Below are 19,510 nucleotides of genomic sequence, written 5' to 3' on the forward strand. Positions count from 1 at the left end.
AAGGAAAAACAAAGTCTAGGCTTTGCAGCTGGAAAGAGATCAGTGTGTAAAGTAGCAGTAACCAATAAATTTTGTATCATGCACTGAAAAGGACACTTGTATAGACTATTAGCAGAATTAATCCTTAAAATAAGATATAAGCAAATTCTTTGATTTTCCTTGGATATTACCTTTGTGTAAGTATACATAAGATATGTATTTTCCTACTTATAAATCTGATATCTTAAAAATTTTTAGCTCCTAACTACCACCTCTCCAAAGTACTAAGAGGCATAAAGATCGACATCTTAATGTCTCCTTTATTAAATAATCTTAGCCATAAGCAAAAAGAAATGTCACCTTCAAAGTACACACTGTATGACTTTGCAGCTTTCATTTCATGGACAATGGAAAAGAGGAAAATGGAACCAAATATTACCCCATTAATAAGATACAAAAGTTAAGACTAGAAACCTGGAAGCAGATAGTCTGGATTAATCAAGGCTTTTCTATTTATCAGCCATGTGACCTTTAGCAAATTACTAGATTTCACTGAAATTCACTTTTCTGATCTGAAAAACAGAATTTATTGATAGTGTAATTCTGGTGCTTGAGTATATACTTAAAGATGAAATTTGTAAACTGCAAAGCTCTTTTAAAAAAATCACAATGCTTGGCACATAATAAGTACTCAGTAAAGGCTGAAATTAATTAATACATGTTGACTGAATTAATAAAATGAACAAATAAGCCTGAGAAGGAATAAATCAGTCTTCTTTTAGCCACCTCTTATCATTGATATGAAGAATATAGGCTATAAACTCCTGGTGGTAAGTATCTTCTTTTATGAAGGAGATCTTCATACATATCTGGAAAAAGAATGTAACTCATTATGTCAGATTTTTTTCCAACAACTTTTACCTGAATAATTAAGCAAAGTGATAAAAGATGAATATTTTGACAATGTTGAAATGTATTTACCAGTCATATTTTTGAGGTGACTGGAGAATAGAAATATATCGCTTAATAAGTATTTTTCTATATTATGTTAACTACTCAATACAATTAACAATAAAAATGAATAGCATCCTTCAAAAGTGAAAGGCAATGTGACTATGATCAAGCATTTACTACTCCATACCATCAGACTAGACAAAATTAACACTTATGTTTTTGTATACAAGGTTTGCTCTAATTTATAAATTAAAATTTAACAAATAGGGACTTCCCTGGTGGTCCAGTGGTTAAGATTCTGCACTCCCAATGCAGGGGCCTGGGTTTGATCCCTGGTCAGGGAACTAGATCTTGCATACCTCAACTAAGATCTGGAGCAGCCAAATTAAAAATATATATATATTAACAAACAAACAATTCAGAACGACCAGTATATCATTAATGTTTTAGGTGAACAATAACCAACAGTTACAAAAAAATCCTCTAAAAAATGAGTTAATGTATAATTTGGGCTGAAATATCTCATTTTAGCATGATATTCTAAAGTTTTTCTAAAAAGCAAAGAAAAATATTAAAAAAACACCTTCAGAGTTTTAATGCCTTAAATTACTTGACAGAATACACAAAATACCAAACATAAATTAACATCGTGCTATACAAATACTACTTAGAACTGTAACATGACAAAAATCAACCACAAAAGCATTCTTAAAAATGAATAAATTCCACCAAGTAATATTAGTAACCTAAATCAAGCAATTTAAAATGTTTTTATTTCTTCATATATTTACTATAAAACTTATTTTCTGAAGAACATAAAGATGCTGAGAAGGCAATCTAATAGTACATAAAGTTTACAAATTAAAGGATACTAGCTTCAAAGTTGTTTTTAAAAGTGCTCCAATGTCAAATTAAGGTTTAATTTATTAATAATTAAGAAAAGTTAGAATTATCTATTAGCTGTTTTATAACTGATAGGTGAAGTAACTTTATTAAGGCAACTGACATAGCTGGCAAATACTACAGTTACAAAAATAGGAAAAAATTTTCTTCAAAATTCAGTAAAACACTGATACCATAAAAAGTTCTTTTTTATTTAATGATATATTTGGTTTACTAACAATAAGTAGCATTAAAAAAAATCCTTTTAAGTACTTATATAAAAGCCCTAAGAAAGCAACCATAAGTATACAGGCTTAAGTATCCAAAGAAAACCAACCCACAGGCTCAATACACAGGTTTTCTTTTGTGCACTTATGGAAAGTAGTTTTAAATTATCAGGGACATATAACTCAAGAATAGGGTAGAGAGCACTCTGTCTTTGACCTTTCCAACTAGGAAAAAAATGGATCCTCTGGATACTGCTGTAAAATTTTGTTATAAAAAACTTATTTACTTTTTCTATCTTCAAAGGGCTTCACCATTGGCTCAGAGGTAAAGAATCCACCTGCAATGCAGGAGAGGAGGGGCTCAATCCCTGGGTCAGGAAGATCCCCTGGAGAAGGAAATGGCAACCTACTCTAGTATTTTTGTCTGGGAAATCCCATGGACAGAGGTGGTGGGCTACAGTGCATGGAGTCACAGAAGAGTCTGACAAGATTTAGTGACTTAATAACAATCTTAAAAAACCTATCAGGTGAAGTCAGAAGACATCAGATCCTGTTAATAAATAATTTTTAAGGTACACTTCTGTATCTTTAAAGAGGGCTATCTTTAACCAATGAAGCAACTACACATAAATACCAAACAATGTATCTCCACTTCAATCTCCAAATATTACAAAAATGTGGACTACTCTCATAGCCATAGGATGATGCCGGAAGGCAAAGGTAGTATTTTTTTTCTAAACACCTTATTTCTTAATTCTAAATGCACAAAATACAGTGCATGTATAAAACATACAGTCCAGTCTTTAGCCAGCTCACTTACCTTGAACTGAATGGAGTTCTGACCATTGGGAAGAAAATTCTCAGCAACCGTTTAGTTGCAGAAGTGGAATATTCTTGTTAAATGAGCCTTCACTTCCTGGCTCAAAAGTTAACCTCTAACGTTACTTCTCTCCCTCTTTCACATACATTGAATCAAAGCACCATTTATAATATAGTTAAGCCTCTGTGGACAATTTTACTATAAATAAGAATGGTGGAGATTCATAAGCTCAGCTGCTACAACTTGTAAGAAGCTTTAAACACATTAGAAATTTATTCATTTCAAAGACCTCTCTCTATAAAACAAAATGTTAAATAAAGCTTTGCCGGCTGTTTTTTAATGCACCAAGCAGCCCACATTTGAAATGTTAACATAGTTATTACCTAAAAATGACCCAAAGAATATCTGAAACAACTAAGGAAAAAAAAAAAAACCCTTAATTTTCTTTGATAGAAGGAAGCACCCTAGTTTCTTAGACTAAAATAATAACAATAAAATACTATATGACAAGAAATAAGAAAGGAAAGGCCTAAGAGTTACATGTTACAGTCTTTGAAGCTGGATAATGGAAAGGTAACTCCATATTTCTTTTTTCTTGTTAATTTATCTCCAGTATCTGAGTTGAAGCACAAAGCAGCAAGAGTGCAACTGATTCCAAACAACTTGGAATTTTATTGTAAACATCCCATAAAGAATGGCAACAAATTATTCCAGTTTTTTTCTTCGAAGATAATTGCTTATAATGACTAATAACTGCCAAACAAAACATCTTTTATAAACCAAGCCAGTTTAGTTTACCTTTCTTTACTGAATTTTAGTTTAATGGACATTTTGCCCATATACAACATCACATCAACTATTAACTGAAAGATTTTCCACCTTAAAATTTACGGATACTAAGAACAAACATAAGGTACAATTTTGTTAATACTTTGTTAGGAATTACAAAAGACAAGGATGATAAGTTACAGGACAAAGAAATAAATTACTGATTGCCATCACCACAGTATTGTTTAAAGAATTAACATTTGTAGTACTGCCTAATATGTATCTGGTGACACATGTAAACCACATTTCCCAAGTGGGTTTCTAAATATTCTTGTATGTGATTTCAAAAGTCAATTACCAATGGCAATTTTAATATGTATCAATAGTTTTATTTTTTAGAAAATACTTACAATGCTTTTATGTCAAAGTATCATATTCTAAATTTAATTAAGATAGGTCTAAGAATAACAAATGGGCACACATATAAATAAACAAACACATCTTAACTCTAAACTGCAGGGCCTTTCTACTGTACTTCTCCCATCAATGAATCATAAATTGCCAGTTTTGTCGAAGTTTGCTAAATTAGGTACAGTCTTCATTGAAGAAAGAGAAATGAAGGTAAGAGCAAGCAGGAGAGAAATGATGGAATAGGAAATAAGGATAAGACTATATGAGAAATAAGTGTCAAGAAATTTGAGGACAATACATATTATACAAAATACAGCACCATAAATATAATTTAACTTCATAATTAAAATTTAATCAAAACTTGTTTAATTTGGGAAAATGATCTTTGAATATTCTACTTTCAATAACTTTCATAAAGCCTCACGTAACACAAAAATGTTGGGGATGGAATTAACATTTAAAACAATGAACTTTAAATGTTAAAAGTTCCATTTCTTCCCCCAGAAGTAATTATTTATTTCCCAACTCAAAATGTTGGTTATTGTTTAAAAGGCAGGATATCAAAGCATACTGAAAATTATCTAGTAAAGTCTCCCTTCTGTGGATGTGAAAATCCCAACTTAAAGAAAATGCCAACTTTAAACATAAGTACCAGTTGATAAATGTGCATAAAATAATTCCCGAGATATAAAAGCAAGTAATAGATGTTTAATTTTATCACTACAAGATACAAATTTTGAAAAATTCTCCAAAAAGTTTTTATCAAAAGTTAGAAGTGGCATACACATCTTTCTATTTCAATCATTCTGTTATTATTATCTGATGACAATCTAGGATAACAACAAAAGCAATAACAAAGATAAATCACTCAAATTTACTTTAAAATATTGGAAGGCTGAGTTAGATATCTGAGCACACAGTTGTGCAGAATAAGATTTAATAATTTTACTCAGTTTCCTAGCCTCTGGGTGAAACAAAGTGCTGTATGGAAGAATTCGAGCACAAGCCTGATCTCTGGGAAAGGAAACGGACAAAGAAACACATGAAAGAAGGGCAAATTAAATTTTAAAAACAGGGCATATGTACACAACAAAACCTAGATTGTTTATCTAGAAGGCATAATGATATGGATAATCAAGCAGTATATATACAGGGTAAGTGCTTTACAACAGAAGCAATGAATTGGTAGACAGTGAATACAGCTGTCTTCCATATCAACTTTTTTTTTTTTAATGTCTGAGATAAAACATGTTAAGTTGAGGGAAAAAAATCTATAGATCTGTGCACGCACACACAAGTGCATGCGTGCATGCACACACACACAAATTTAGTCATTACACTAAGAGGCCAGTGAATGTTTTAGAGAGCATCCTGTTGCTGGAAGAGATACACACAGCAAGCCATAGAAGCAACACAATCTGTTTCATAAACAGATACACATGCTAGAATCTTAAAGCTGGGAATTTAAACATTATTAGCATTCATGAGAAATATTACAATTCATTGACTATTAATATCTAGAACGGGAATAGGCTTTTACATGTATATGCTCTCATGGACCTAAATGTAACTTTTTTCTTAGAAATTCATTTAAAATTTAGACTTTTTTTTTTTTTCAAATTTCTTAGCTCATTTCCTACTTGCTTTGCTATGGCTAAACCCAGATCTTATTTAGGTTTAAAGAACCTCTAAAAAATTAAAGTGATAAAATATCAATGCAATACAAATTACAACACATTCACAAGAGGTGATATTACAAAAAAAAAAAAAGCAAAGTATAAATTGGGGGGTGGGAATCCAGATATAAAGGTAAAAACACTGTCTTCCAAACTTTTATTTTTACACTTATTAAAATAATTGCATGCAAACAGAAAATTATCTGTTTTGTAGTAAGTGAAAACTATGCTCATCTAACATACCCTGGCGACTAACTCTTTACATCCTAATAACTGAAATCAACATTACAGCAAAATGCTGTTCACTAGTATTTTCACAGTATCTCACTACATATAAAATATTCTTTAAAATGTCTTCACCCTTTTTATTCTAATTATCTAAACCTAGAAAATCTTGACATTTGGGAAATAAATGTGCCATTTTTATTTTTCAAAATAAATTATAAATAAAGCTTGAGATAGCTAAATCACACAAATGGCAATTCTTCTACATTTCAAGAGGTCAGCTCTTCATAGAAGAATGTCAAAAAAATTTTTCACACTACAACGATATACATGATACACATTTGGATATATCCATGAATTTAAGTAACTATGTTACTTTGAATAGGGTAGGCCAAAGTGTTGTCAATTCCAGGAAAACACAGGCACAAATTTAGTCTAAATGTCCAAGATATGAATAACTAAAATAGTACATTTTATAAAAAATCAAATGCAGAGTTTTAAACATGAATGTTTTAAAATCTATATTATGGGTTAAAAGTGGCAGCTGAGTTACAACCAGAAGTAATTTTGGTTTAGTGAAAAGTAGACTACAACAACCAAAAATAAACTTGATCTACTGTCAGGAAATAGAAATTAGTTCCATTAATAATTCACAATACTTTCTTAAAGCCTGAACATCATTTCTACTGCAAGTGAAAATTGCTTAAAGATGTTAGTCCAAGAAAAACCCCCACCCAACCCAACCAAAAAAGCAATGCTATGTGTGTACTCCTTCCTCTGCACTTAAGGATTTTCAGATGCATGAAATGATTGAAAACATGAGACAAATACATTAGCTTAAGAAATATCCTGGGATTACTAAGCATATATTAAGAAGTTCCTTTTATTTTATAAGTCTGATCTATGGGCAAATTAGTTGTTACAAAAACAGAGATCAATATTATTCTTACCTCAAAAATCTAGGTATCTAATGAATTAGCAAATTTGCAATCTCTCAAATTTGAGGAGTAAAATTGATCTTGGAACTCAAGCTCACTTATGGAACCAATGTGCACTCTACTGCTGTAAACAAGACCATAGGGTTTATTTTTAATCTATAAAATAATGACTCAAAATATCAGTGTGCAGTGCAACCAGGTTCTATTCTGAAAGATTAACAGAAGAACCCTTTGGAATGGTATGAGCTGAACCTACATTGATTCAAAATATTAGCTAGCTAAAACATTTTAACTCAAACTAGGTGCTGTGCTACAGTTACAAATTCAATATCAGTCACTCACAGCTGTTACTAAATAGCAAGTGGTAGCAGGGATATATAAGCAGTAGATCAAGTCTACTTACACAAATATGCTCTAAGAAAAGCCTAATAAGGTAGAGCTTATGATACTTGAGAAAATTTAATTGCAACTATTCATTTGAGAGCCAATACAATTATCAACAACCTCTCAGCTTATAACTTATGAGTATTCATTCCTACCAAGCTTGTTCTATTTCTCCTTAGTTAGTAATGAATAACAGCATCTATTTTTCTTAATGTTTCCAGTAGTTGTAGTTAATAGAGGTAGCTGAGCTACTATTCAGTTATTCTTTGTGGATGAGGATTTTTCAAATGTTTAAGTTATTCTTTAAGCTACACAAGTTCTATTAATGCAATAAAATATAACAGAAAAAAGAAAAAGGATGCAAGAAACTTTTGCATTTGGCACCTTGTCTAGATTGATACCTCAAGTATTCTTTTTTAATAAAGTTAATGCACACATCAGGACACACCACAAAGATCTGCTACATATTTACAAGGCACCAACCCTTTCTCACCTTTAACATGAATTAAGCAAATCAATGAAAAGCATATTAAGAACCCTCCCACCCCCCAAAAATAACTGTAGTATAAATATATACTTCAGTTCAGTACAATTCATGAAAGTTTGGCCTGGGAAGAGTAAAATAATCCAGATCGTTCTTACAATATAGAAACTGTAAACATTTAATAGCTGCCTTTAGGATTGGTGTATTGTGCAAAAGTTATTATTACTGGTACAAGAATCAAAATGGCAAAAACAAACTATATAAAACTCTGTAAGAAGGTGCTATACTTCTGTGATACAAAAGCAAAAGAGGGATATTCCATTTAGATAAAAATGTCATGCTACTCTTAAGAAGCTGAATGCTCCCTTAATGTAGTAAATCTGTAGTGTGTCTGTGGTTTGTGTGTGTGTGTGTGTAGAATTTTTTTTTTTAATTTAAGGCCTAATGAGTAAGGCTTGTTTGAACAAATGAAGTGTGGAGATCAAAAGTCTTGAAACAAATGTATACTGGCATAATGGAAAAGCACCAATGTGAAAGGAAGCAGAAGTCCCCACACAACTTGCTTTGTAGATTTCCTGGTAAATTCCCTGCAGTAGAAGGCCATTGAATTTTTAAAATTATTTTAAATTTATTAACTGCTAATAATTCCATCCCATGAGATGGCTAACCCTGGCTTTTTCTGTCATTTTACGCACTCTGCCTGATCTGGATGTACCAAGATTCAGAGGATCTTCAGTGGACACAAAATTGTCATTATCAGAATCATCATTATATAAAACAGTCCTCCTGCCTTGGTTTCTTGTTTTAATTCGAGGCAGTCTACTGAAGCGTCCTGAAAACATAGTATCAAATTCATCATCTGTAATACGTGCACGTTTGGCTCTGGTGGCTCCTCTAGAAGCACCTCTTCCTCCTCTCCCTCTTCCTCTCCCTCTCCCACCACCTCCACCTCTTCCTCGACTGCCTCGTCCCCTGCCTCCTCTTCCTCTGCCTCCTCTACTCCATCTACCCCATCTGCCCCATCTGCCCCTTCCTCCCGTGCCTCTCGTTTTCCAGTTTCTTTTTCCATTGGCATATTGCTTTCTGAGTTTTCTTTTAGGCCTAGTTTGTATGAATTTGCTATAATCATGGTCTCCATCTACATAATCTTGATCTGTTCTGGAAGTTGATTCAGAGTCAGAATCAGAACCACAGGTACTTTCAGAACTTAAACTGGATTCTAACTCTCCACTCTCTGAGCAGGATAAATGTGATTTCTCTTTTGTTTCTTTTTTCTCTTTCTCTTCTCTTCCCATGATTTCATCTTCTTCTGATGCACTAAGTAGTTTTCTCTTGATTCCTGTCCGGGGCTCTCTGCCATCACCATTTGTAAGGGGTCCATCAAGGGAGTGATCTAAATCAAGATGAATAATTTTTTAAAGTTAAGCTTTGACACTGATAAGATGATTATTTAGCTTCAAAAGTAAAGAAACAACCTATCAAAAAATATTTGGTGCCCAAATATAAATGGGGTAAAACCATACAGAGTGTTGGAGTATGAATTTAAATCTGTTTGAAATAGAAGATGTTGTTTAGATGCTAAGTGATGTTTGACTCATTTACAACCCTGTGGACTGCAGCCTGACAGGCTCCTCTGTCAATGGGATTTCCCAAGCAAGAATATTGGAGTGAGTTGCAATTTCCTCCTCCAGAGGATCTTCCTAACCCAGGGATCGAACCCACATCTCTTGCATTAGTAGGCAGATTCTTTATCACTAAGCCACCAGGGAAGCTCCTGAAATGGAAGATATTAAGGTTTTTATTTTTGTCTGACTAATTTTTGCAGGGATGAAGGGACTGTGTAGGGATGATGGGGGATGAAAAAGCTAGGCAAAAATGTAAGGGCTTCAACTCTAGGAGGGAACATGGGCACGTGTTTAGAATAATTTTATGCATTCATTCAACAATTATTACTGACTACTTACTATCAACTAGGCATTGTTTGGACACTGGAATATGGCAATGATGAGACAAAGTATTTGCTCCTTGAATTTATATTTTAGTGTGGAAACCCTGATAGACAATGAAGCAGACAAATAAATAATTTCAAGTACTAAAGTGGGTTATAAAGAAAACAAAAAGTGGGTAAAGAAAAGAGTGTGAATGTATGTATAACAGCTAGGGAAGATTTTTTGGTTGAGGCAGTATTTGAGAAAAAAACTGAATGAGGTGATATCTGGACTTCCACTGGAGGAGACAGAAACCAGTAAAATTAAGAGTAGAAGAGAAAAATAGGAAATGAGTTGGAGATAACAGCCAATGTAGAATTTTAAAGCTAGAGAATGACAGCATTCAATTTACATTAAAAGAGTGCTATGGTTGCTGTCATCTGAGTTAATATTAGCCATTCCAGTTCATTTTAGTTATCTGATTCCTAAAATGTCAACGTTCACTCTTGCCATCTCCTGTTTGACCACTTCCAATTTGCCTTGATTCATGGACCTAACATTCCAGGTTCCTATGCAGTACTGCTCTTTATAGCATCAGACTGTGCTTCCATCACCAGTCACATCCACAACTGGGTGTTGTTTTTGCTTTGGCTCCATCTCTTAATTCTTCCTGGAATTATTTCTCCACTGATCTCCAGTAGCATATTGGGGACCTACCAACCTGGGGAGTTCATCTTTCAGTGTCCTATCTTTTTGCCTTTCATACTATTCATGGGGTTCTCAAGGAAAGAATACGGAAGTGGTTTGCCACTCCCTTTGAAGTGGACCATATTTTGTCAGAACTCTCCACCATGACCCATCTGTTCTGAGTGGCCCTACACAGCATGGCTCATAGTTTCATTGAGTTAGACAAGGCTGTGGTCCATGTGATTAGATTGGTTAATTTTCTGTGATTGAAGGCAAGAATCCCTTAGAAGAAATGGAGTAGACATCATAGTCAACAAAAGAGTCCACAATGAAGTAGTACTTGGATGCAATCTCAAAAACATAATGCTCTCTCTTCATTTCCAAGCCAAGCCATTCAGTTTCACGGTAATCCAAATCTATGCCCTGACCAGTAATGCTGAAGAAGCTGAAGTTGAATGGTTCTATGAAGACCCACAAGGCCTTCTAGAAGTAACACCCAAAAAAGATGTCCTTTTCATTATAGGGAACTGGAATGCAAAAGTAGGAAGTCAAGAAACATCGGGAGTAACAGGCAAATTTGGCCTTGGGATACAGAATGAAGTAGGGCAAACGTTAATAGAGTTTTACCAAGAGGACACACTGGTCATAGCAAACATCCTCTTCCAGCAACACAAGAGAAGACTCTACACGTGGACATCACCGGAGGGTCAACACCAAAATCAGATTGATTATATTATTTGCAGCCAATGATGGAGCAGCTCTCTACAGTCAGCAAAAAATAGACTGGGAGCTGACTATAGCTCAGATCATGAACTCCTTATTGCCAAATTCAGACTTAAATTGAAGAAAGTAGGGAAAACCACTAGACCATTCAGGTATGGCCTAAATCAAATTCCTAACAATTATACAGTGGAAGTGAGAAATAGATTTACAGGACTAGATCTGGTAGAGTGCCTGATGAACTATGGATAGAGGTTCATGACACAGTACAGGAGACAGGGCTCAAGGCCATCCACAAGAAAAAGAAAAGCAAAAAAGCAAAATGGCTGTCTGAGAAGGCCTTAAAAATAACTGTGAAAAGAAGAGAAGCAAAAAGCAAAGGGGAAAAGGAAAGATATACCCATATGAATGCAGAGTTCCAAAGAATAGCAAGGAGAGATAAGAAAGCCTTCCTCAGTGATCAATGCAAAGAAATAGAGGCAAACAATAGACTGGAAAGACTAGAGATCTCTTCAAGAAAATTAGAGATACCAAGAGAATATTTCATACAAAGATGGACCTAATAAAGGACAGAAATGGTATGGATATAACAGAAGCAGAAGATATTAAGAAGAGGTGGCAAGAATTCACAGAAGAACTGTACAAAAAAGATCTTCATAAACCAGATAATCACAATGGTGTGATCATGCACCTAGAGCCAGACATCCTGGAATGTGAAGTCAAATGGGCCTTATGAAGCATCACTATGATCAAAGCTAGTGGAGTTGATGGAATTCCAATTGACCTATCTGAAATCCTAAAAGATGATGTTGTGAAAGTGCTGCACTCAATATGCCAACAAATTTGGAAAACTCAGCAGTGGCCACAGGACTGGAAAAGGTTGGCTTTCATTCCAACCCCTAAGAAAGGCAACACCAATAAATGCTCAATCTACCGCACAATTGCACTCATCTCACATGCTAGTAAAGTAATACCCAAATTCTCCAAGCCAGGCTTCAATAATACATGAACTGTGAATTTCCAAATGTTCAAGCTGGTTTTACAAAATGCAGAGGAACCAGAGATCAATCAAATTGCTAACATCTGTTGGATTATCAAAAAAGCAAGAGAGTTCCAGAAAAACATCTTCTGCTCTATTGACTATGCCAAAGTGACTGTGTGGTTCACAAGAAACTATGGAAAATTCTTCAAGAGATGGGAATACCAGACGACCTGACCTGCTTCTTGAGAAATCTGTATGCAGGTCAGGAAGCAACAGTTAGAACTAGACATGGAACAACAGATTTTTCTAATAGGAAAAGGAGTATGTCAAGGCTGTATATTGTCACCCTGCTTATTTAACTTCTATGCAGAGTACATCATGAGAAACACTGGGCTGGAAGAAACACAAGCTGGAATCAAGATGGCCAGGAGAAATAACAATAACCTCAGATATGCAGATGATACCACCCTTATGGCAGAAAGCGAAGAAGAACTAAAGAGCCTCTTGATGAAAGTGAAAGAGGAGAGTGAAAAAGGTGGCGTAAAGCTTAACATTCAGAAAACCAAGATCATGGCATCTGGTCCCATCACTTCATGGGAAATAGATGGGAAAACAGTGGAAACAGTGACAGACTTTATTTTGGGGGGCTCCAACATCAATGCAGATGGTGACTGCAGCCATGAAATTAAAAGACGCTTACTCCTTGGGAGCAAAATTATGACCAACCTAGACAGCATATTAAAAAGTGGAGACATTACTTTGCCAACAAAGTTTCATCTAGTGAAGGCTATGGTTTTTCCAGTAGTCATGTATGAATGTGAGAGTTGGACTATAAAGAAAGCTGAGTGCTAAAGAATTGATGTTTTTGAACTATGGTGTTTTAGAACACTCTTGAGTCCCTGAACTGCAAGGAGATCCAACCAGTCCATCCTAAAGGAAATCAGTCCTGAATATTCATTAGAAGGACTGATGTTGAGGCTGAAACTCCAATACTTTGGCCACCTGATGCGAAGAACTGACTCATTTGAAAAGACCCTGATGCTGGGAAAGATTGAAGGCGGGAGGAGAAGGAGACGACAAGAGGATGAGATGGTTGGATGGGTCACTGACTCAATGGACATGAGTTTGGGTAAATTCCGGGAGTTGGTGATGGACAGGGAGGCCTGGCGTGCTGCAGTCCATGGGGTTGCAAAGAGTCGGACACGACTGAGTGACTGAACTGAACTGAACTGAGGGTTGCTGTGCTATGGCAAATAGATGTGGAAACAATGGAAACAGTGACAGACTTTATTTTCTTGGACTGCAAAATCACTGCAGGTTGTGACTGCAGCCATGAAATTAAAAGACACTTGCTCCTTGGAAGGAAAGCTATGACTAACCTGCTGCTGCTGCTGCTGCTGCTGCTGCTAAGTCGCTTCAGTCGTGTCCGACTCTGTGTGACCCCACAGACGGCAGCCCACCAGGCTCCCCCGTCCCTGGGATTCTCCAGGCAAGAACACTGGAGTGGGTTGCCATTTCCTTCTCCAATGCATGAAAGTGAAAACTGAAAGTGAAGTTGCTCAGTCGTGTCCAACTCTTAGCGACCCCATGGACTGTAGCCCACCAGGCTCCTTCGTCCATGGGATTTCCCAGGCAAGAGTACTGGAATGGGGTGCCACTGCCTTCTCTGATGACTAACCTAGACAGCATATTAAAAAGCAGAGACATTACTTTGCTGACAAAGGTCCATCTAGTCAAAGCTACGGTTTTTCCAGTAGTCATGTATGGATATGAGAGTTAAATCATAAAGAAGGTTGAGTGCCTCAAAATCAATGCCTTTGAACTGTAGTGCTGGAGAAGACTTAGACAGCAAGTATATCAAACCAGTCAATTCTAAAGGCAATCAACCCTGGAATATTCAATGGAAGGACTGATACTTAAACTGAAATTCCATTACTGTGTCCATCTGTTTTCAAGAGCCAGCTCTTTAGAAAAGAGCCTGATGCTGGGAAAGACTGAAGGCTGGAGGAGAAGAGGATGACAGAGGATGAGCTGGTTGGATGGCATCATTACTGAGTCAATGGACATGAGTTTGAGCAATCTCCAGGAGATGATGAAGGACAGGGAAGCCTGGCATTCTGCAGTCCATGGGATCGCAAAGGGTTGGACATGACTGCTTGACTGAACACTGATGGCTGTTGTTCAGAGAACAGAACAGAGAAGGGGCAAGACTGGAAGCATCGATCAAGTGACAGTACACTGTAATAGACATGTTATGTAAGATATTATGAGAGATTTACCAATTGAGGTGATGAGAAGTGACTGGATTTACATATTTCCTTCTGGAGGAGCTATCAGAACCAACATTTATAGTTCAAACTGACAGGAATTGTTGACTGTCTGGATATGAAGTGTTAATCAAAAAGGAAAGTCAACTCCAAGGTTTTATGTATGGCCTGAATAACTTGGTGGATGCTGGAGATATTTTGCTTGGTTAGAGAACAATGAAGGAGAATAGGTTTGGGCAAGCTGTTGAAAAAAAATAGAGATTACAGATTTAAATACTACTAGAAATCTTAAAGCATTTTAAGAAGAAAAAGAAAATCAGGTGGATATAGCAGTCTAGAAATAGAGCAGACCTGAATAGAGCTGGAGATATAGTTTTGGAAATTTTCAGTAAAGAAGTAACATTTATGGTGAAAAGAACTGAGAAAGCTCATTGAGAGAGCAAGAAGGTAGCTGAGGACTGAGCTTGGTATATTCCAACATTTAAAAATAAAAAATATTTGGCAAAGATAAGCAGGGTAGGAGGAAAACAGGAGTGGACTGGAAAAACTGGAGAGAACAAAGAGCAGGGTTATATGGTAATCATAATTACAAGATTGGTATAAGTGTTATGGACTGAATTTTGTGTGCCCTCCCACCTTTGCCAAATACATATGTTGAAGCTCTAGCCCCCAATATGACTGTATTTTGAGACAGGGCCCTTATAGAAATAATTAAAATTAAAAGAAATCATAAGGGTAGATGGGCCCTAATGCACCAGGACTGGCATCCTTAGAAGAGAAAGACACACCAGTGCTTTCTGGCTCTCCCTGACTGTGTATAGAGAGAAAAGGCCACATGAGGACACAGGGAGAAGGTAGCCATCAGCATGTGAGGAAGAAAGTCCTGCTGGCACCTTGATCTTGGATTTTGGGCTTTCAGAACTGTGAGAAAATAATGTCTATTGCAGATTTATGAAAAGGTGCACAACATCTCTAATCATCAGGGCAATGCAAATCAAAAGCACAATCAGGTATCAGTTCACAGCTGTTAGGATGGCTAATATTGAAAAGATAAAGACTGGCAGTGGTTAAGACTACACACTTCCAATGCAGGGGGTGTAGTTTCAATTCCTGGTTGGGGAACTAAGAACCCACATGTTGCACAGCACAGCCAAAAATTTCGAAAAACTAAACAATAAAATACAAAATTGAAAAAAAAGATAAGTGTTAGGGAGGATAAAGAGAAAAGGGAACCCTTGCACACTGTTGGAAAGAAAGTAAATCAGTACAGCCATTATGGAAATCAGTACAGATGTTCCCTAAAACAGAACTACCATTTGATTCAGCAATCCTACTTCTGGGCATATATCCAAAGAAACAGAAATCAGGATCTTGAAGATGTCTGTATTCCCATGTTCAATATAGCAGTATTCATAAGAGGCAAGACATGGAAACAGCCTATCTTCCTACAGATGAATGGATAAAAGAAAGGAATCCTGCCATTTACAACATGCATGGAACTGGAAGACGTTAGGCTAAGCAAAATAAGCAATATACAGAAAAAGAAATATTGTACAATATCACTTATATGTGTAATTTAAAAGAGTCATACTCATAGAGGCAAAGAGTAGGATGGTGGCTGCCAGGAGCTGGAGGGAGGAAAAATGTGGAGGTGTTGGTAAAAGGGTACAGATTGTTATTCTGGATGAATAAATTCTGGGTATCAAATATACAGCATGGTGACAACAGTTAATACTGTACTGTATACTTGAAATTCACTAAGAGGCTACACTTTAAATCTTCTACACACACACACACACAGTGGCTATGTAGAGGTGATGGATAATGTTAGCTTAACTCTGGTGGCCATTTCTCAGTGCATATGTATATTTAACAAAATATCAAGTGGTACACTTTAAACATACAATTTTTAAATGTCAATGGTATCTCAATAAACCTGCTAAAAAATGAGTATCTGTTGTTTAAACTACCCAGTCTGTAGTATCTCATTGTGATCACTCATGTTGACTACTAGACTAGGTGAAAAACTATGGGGATAGCAATATGAACTATAGACAAGAGATTTAAGTGATATTAAAAAGTTGTAGAATTTAGAAAACTTAGAAAGTGACACTTATGAGGGATAAAAGGTGAGTCAAAGAACATTGTAAAATTTTAAGCAGGATGACTCAGAAGATGACGGTGTCATTAAAATAGTGAGTGCAGAGAAAGAAGCACACTTGAAACAGAAAAATGGATGCTAAGCACACAAGAGAAACTTTTTTTAGGAAGTACTATAAATTATAATTATACAAATTATATTAAATTTGATAGAACAAACAGATGTTAGGGCTAGATACATGAATTTGGAGTCATTAACATAAAGACCAGAGAAGGCAATGGCACCCCACTCCAGTACTCTTGCCTGGAAAATCCCATGGATGGAGGAGTCTGGTAGGCTGCAGACTGTGGGGTCGCTAAGAGTCGGACATGACTGAGTGACTTCACTTTCACTTTTCACTTTCATGCACTGGAGAAGGAAATGGCAACCTACTCCAGTGTTCTTGGCTGGAGAATCCCAGGGAAGGGGGAGCCTGGTGGGCTGCCGTCTATGGGGTTGCACAGAGTCAGATATGACTGAAGCGACTTAGCAGCAGCATAAAGATGATTGATGTAGTTATTAGATTTCTTTATTTGTAGAAGACAAAAAAAAGTGAGAAACTGCAAATAGGAGGCATGAAGAGCCAAAGAATAGACAAAATATAGAAATATAGGCAAAACAGAGATATACAATCATTAGAGCATAGAAGCCAAGCAGTGGATTTCCTAGAGCAGGTAGTCAATAGCATGCAAAGACATAGAGAGATTGAGGAAGTGGGGTACTAAGAAAAGGACACTGGTTGGTCACTGAAGATTACTGGTGATTCTGAGGAGAATAGTTTTTGGGGAGTGGTGGCAGCAGAGGTCAGACTACAAAGGATAAAGGGATGTTTAGATGGAAAGAAAGAGTAGAAGCTATTCTTTCTAAAAGTTTGACAGTGAAGGAAAGGGCAAAAAGAGAAGTGGCAATGAATATAAAATGTATAGCAGGATCAAAGGTAAAGGTAAAGATATAGACTGGGGAAAATGAAGGCACTAATTATTTTAAAGTAATCAGATGCTTCAATATTTGTAATATAACATAAAATGTAATTTTAGAATATATATTTTTAATTTACTTAATAATTTAATACTAATAAACAACTTAACCTTTCATTAAAATTTATATAAATTAGAATGTATATATTCTAAAAAAAGATATTTGTAAAAGTATATTAATCATTCTTCCAAACTTCAGATGACTACATCAGAACTTCCTTTGAACATGGTCAGGGTCTACAACATAAAGCTTGCATAATGTTCAGTATTTATAACTGATGCCCCCAGACATGGTCCAAACTGGATGTACATGATAATGAATTATTAGGTCAGTGATTTCCTTTTTAGCAATGAAAATTATTCTTCAAATGAAAGTTATATGAAAGCCCATCACATGAAATAAAAATAAAAAGAGTTGTTCTGGTAGAAAGGAGAAAGTTCTTCTGCGACTTTCTGAAATACCTCTGTGGATTACCAAGAAATACGTAGAGCACTCTGAAAACCCCTGAATTATTGAGACAGCAGGCCCCGGAGAAAGAGAATATCTGAGTTATATAGCTGGAAAACAAAAAGAAGGTTCCAAAAGTGGGTGTTGACTGAAAGAAGGCTCATTTTTTGACATAATCCCTTTGTAAAATACGGGTAGCCCTTAGAAATATTAGGCCTATTTAAAGATGATACTGATTTTTTTTTTCCTTTTTTCTTAATGTGGTTTAATAAAATGAACAATCTTAAATACATCAAAAAGTCTGGGTTTTATATGCTCAGGGAAAGATCACTTTATTTAGTTTGTCTTCCCTACTCATTTTAAATTTTATTTTAAAAGACTAAGATATGTTTGGAAATGTGCATATGAAATCCTATCTGACTCAAATTTGACAGTATTGAAATCCTCATTAATTTTAAGGATATGCTAATTTTTACTACCTAAATATATCAGCTTTTAAAGGGTTTTCCATAAAGGAACAAAGAATAAATGCCCTGTTCATATTTATTTCTTACCTTGCTTAATCGGTAAAACTCTATTTCGAAATGATTTGGCTTTCCCTGGGTCATGGCTATTTCCACTTCGGTTATATCCACTGAAGCTCGATGAAGAAAATGGCCCATCTGGTTCATCATCAAGTAAATACAGTGAAAGCCCTTCAGCAGCATCTGAAACTTAATATTTAAAAAAAGACTATAATGTTAACATAATTATGCTTTCATAAAAACTAAAAATGCTGCTTTTAAAACTATAGCTCACTCAGTTATTTCACTCTAACATCAAAATTACAAGTTGATTGAAGAAAAAATATGAATATTTTGAGAACAAACGGTTTATTACATCATTAAATTTTCAGGCTCCACCCATCAACACAAAATTGGATTAAGGATTTACTAAGCATGGCCCCTCACATCAGAACAAGATGCAGTTTCTCCTTCAGTCAGTCTCTCCCATCAGGAAGCTTCCATAAGCTTCTTATCATTCTCCATCAGAGGGCAGACAGACTGAAAACCACAATCACAGAAAACTAACCAATCTAATACATGGACCACAGCCTTGTTTAACTCAATCAAACTATGAGCCATGCCATGTACGGCCACCCAAGATGGACGGGTCATAGTGGAAAGTTATGAGAAAATGTGGTCCACTGCAGAAGGGAATGGCAAAACACTTCAGTATTCTTGCCTTGAGAACCCCATGAACAGTATGAAAAGGCAAAAAGATAGGACAATGAAATATGAACTCCCCAGGTTGGCAGGTCCCCAATATGCTACTGCAGATCAGTAGAGAAATAACTCCATAAAGAATGAAGAGACAGAGCCAAAGCAAAAACAACACCCAGTTGTGGATGTGACTGGTGATAGAAGCAAAGTGTGATGCTATAAACAGCAATATTGCATAGGAACATGGAATGTTAGGTCCATGAATCAGGTAAACTGGAAGTGGTCAAACAGGAGATGGCAAGAGTGAACGTTGACATTTTAGGAATCAGAGAACTAAAATGGACTGGAATTGGTGAATTTAACTCAGATGACCATTATATCTATTATTGTGGGCAAGAATCCTTTAGAAGA

The 19,510-nt window shown here is 35.7% G+C and overlaps 1 protein-coding gene and 1 non-coding gene across 3 annotated transcripts in view; one reads left to right on the top strand and one right to left on the bottom strand.

Moving 5' to 3' along the window:
• Positions 1-281: 281 nt before the first annotated feature.
• BRWD3 (bromodomain and WD repeat domain containing 3) overlaps positions 282-19,510 on the bottom strand; it is a 170,636-nt gene continuing 151,407 nt past the window's right edge. Inside the window, exons 40-41 of one of the 2 annotated variants that reach the window (XM_070291890.1) lie at positions 18,452-18,610; positions 282-848 (exon numbers count right to left, since the gene is read on the bottom strand). In XM_070291890.1, coding sequence (XP_070147991.1) covers positions 772-848; positions 18,452-18,610 — 236 coding nt within the window. In that variant the 3' untranslated portion in view covers positions 282-771. Of the gene's footprint in view, positions 849-8,356; positions 9,142-18,451; positions 18,611-19,510 lie in introns of those variants that run through there. The other variant, XM_070291889.1, reaches the window with a different exon arrangement.
• Positions 1,206-1,277, top strand: TRNAG-CCC (transfer RNA glycine (anticodon CCC)). The gene has a single exon. It is a non-coding gene; the product is annotated as a tRNA-Gly (tRNA).

Source organism: Ovis canadensis, chromosome X (assembly GCF_042477335.2).
Source record: "Ovis canadensis isolate MfBH-ARS-UI-01 breed Bighorn chromosome X, ARS-UI_OviCan_v2, whole genome shotgun sequence".
Lineage (NCBI taxonomy): Eukaryota > Metazoa > Chordata > Mammalia > Artiodactyla > Bovidae > Ovis > Ovis canadensis.